Raw genomic sequence first — 2,307 nt, forward strand, 5'->3', positions numbered from 1 at the left:
GCAGGTGCTTAGTTGGATACATGGTAAAATCTAGCTCCCTTGGTCTCAGTGGGGCTGCTCATATGAGGAAAGTTTAAGTGTGTACTTACGGCAGGGAAGGATCAAAGCCTTAGCTTGGCTGTTCAGTGGCACAAGCACTTACCTCCTATGTTTGGCTTCCTCTCATATGTTTGAAGGCTGTGGTGTCTCATGCTTTCTGCTTGGTAAGTTTTAAGGTATGCAAAAATTGACAACAGTCAGCTCCTCTGCCGTTGGCAGGCAGGATAAGATTCAAGATGTAGTGCAGGCAGGAGGGTTTTTGTCTGGGGCACTTTGGGGTTGGAGCTGATTCTCCAGCTCTAGGCCAGTGGCTTGAGTCCCACAGATGCAGTGGGAACCTCCATCTCTCATTCTCACCTCCTTTCCACCTCCACTGCCCCAGGGAAAGGAGAATTCAGGTGTCTCCTTGGGCTGTGACTCAATAGGCTCCGTCCAGGAAGCTCAAGGACAGGGAAGTACAGCCCTAGCTGGCACTGTTATGAATGAAATGTGAGCCCAGGAGCACCAGCCTTACCCACATGCAGTTAAGCAAGTGCCTGTGCCTTTGCAGGGCTTTAGCCTCAGTGAGCATATTGCAGTTTTTCACACACATGTAGTTGCCTCCCTTATGTCCTGTCGAATTCAACCAGTTAAATCCAACAAGCAGCAAATAGGTGTTTGCAGGAATCAATCTTAGGCCCCTGGCACACAGTCGTTTAATGGCACTGTGGGATCAGAGGTCAAATCCCAATCATGCCTTTATTATTTGTCGGTGCAAAGGAGGCCTGGAATCGTAAGCCTATGCTTCTTCACCAGCAAGTTGAAAGTTGGGTGTCCAGCTCTGCATTTGGGACTGACAACTCATTGTCAGCCCCAGTCCAGACAGCTCCGGGTTGTTGGCCTCAGTCCCCAGAACGCCTTGAGTCTGGAACCAGACCTGGGGCTGTTCAACCAGGGCTGACCATCAGCTGATTGTCAAAACCGTGCACCCAGCAGCTCTGACTCAGCTACTGGGCATAGGGAGGGGATTGGAGGCTTCGTACAGCTCCACATCAGTCACACAATAAATGTAACATGCAGCAAGAGCCTTAGTAGCAGAGAATGATATCCTGAGGTTTTGGGCCCATCAGTAGCAGAGAGAGGTCTATATTCTACGGGAAGATTCAGATTTTAACAGTCATGGGATGCTTGTTAAGCTTGAACAAATAAATAAGATCTGGTTGACTAATTAATTGTTAATTGTTGCATTTTTCCAAAAAGACGGCAGGTTACTTGTAATTGCCCTTAGCACCATTTGACTTGTGTGCCTGAAGCCACCCATAACAAATACTTCCTGCTCCCCTCTGTAGTGCTTAAAACCTTTATTTGTCCTGTATTAGCCCTTCGCACACAGTTTATAGAGATACCTGCAATATAACCTTCATGCAGTTTAGCTCTGACACTGAAGGAGTTATTTAAACAATGATGTCTGTTTTTCTGTTAATCTACATGTTCTTGTTCCTTCTTGGCTTTGTGTCCTTTCCTTGACCTGCTTTGGCTCCAGGGATGCTTGTAGTTGCTGATGCAAAGTAAGCTATTTTCCTTTTGCAGGTAGTGCTGGCCATGCCATATGATACCCCAGTCCCAGGGTACAAGAACAACACAGTGAATACCATGAGGCTGTGGTCTGCCAAGGCACCCAATGACTTCAACCTTCAAGAGTGTAAGCTCTCCCTCTGCCATTTGGGACTGTCTCTTGTTGTGCTTATGTACAGCTCCTAGCAGCACTGGGGTCCCCTAGATACAGTAATGCACAGTACAAATCACATATTGTCTTTATATTAATTCAGTCAGCTTTGCTGGGAAAGGGCAGTCTCTGCTGACCCCCATGAGAATTGCACCCTCAGGTCTAGGGTTTGGGAAGAGAGGTGGATCGGGGCTTCCAGCTACATAGGTCTCCTCCTGTGAGGCTTGCTCACCTCCCAGCCCTACTTGCATTCCTGCAGCTGTGCTTTCTTGGCCACTGCTGAGTCTGGTTTTGAGCTATGTGTCTGCCTCCATCCTGCCAGCAGGGACTGAAAGGGACAAGCTCAGCCTTAATACCAGACTCCCCCAGACCATACCCCTGTGCTCCTAAGAAAGCAAAGCTACCTCTTGACTGCCTTCAACCTACACCTCTCCTCTAGCACCCATCCACTTAGATCCACCAATCCCAGACAGCACCGAGCTCCCCTCTTTCCACATCCCACTGCACCCTTCCTCCCACCTGCCTCCTGCCAGCTACCAGGCTTTGTTCAGGCCTATGCCCAG

The 2,307-nt window shown here is 48.8% G+C and overlaps 1 protein-coding gene across 1 annotated transcript in view; it reads left to right on the forward strand.

Annotated features, from left to right (window-relative positions):
• The window catches only part of PYGB (glycogen phosphorylase B), a 67,343-nt gene that overhangs the window by 38,406 nt on the left and 26,630 nt on the right, over nucleotides 1–2,307 (forward strand). Inside the window, exon 6 of the mRNA XM_019516164.1 lies at nucleotides 1,609–1,720. Coding sequence (XP_019371709.1) covers nucleotides 1,609–1,720 — 112 coding nt within the window. The remainder of the gene's footprint in view (nucleotides 1–1,608; nucleotides 1,721–2,307) is intronic.

Source organism: Gavialis gangeticus, unplaced genomic scaffold (assembly GCF_001723915.1).
Source record: "Gavialis gangeticus isolate Ggan-Ray unplaced genomic scaffold, GavGan_comp1, whole genome shotgun sequence".
In the NCBI taxonomy this organism is placed as follows: Eukaryota; Metazoa; Chordata; order Crocodylia; family Gavialidae; genus Gavialis; species Gavialis gangeticus.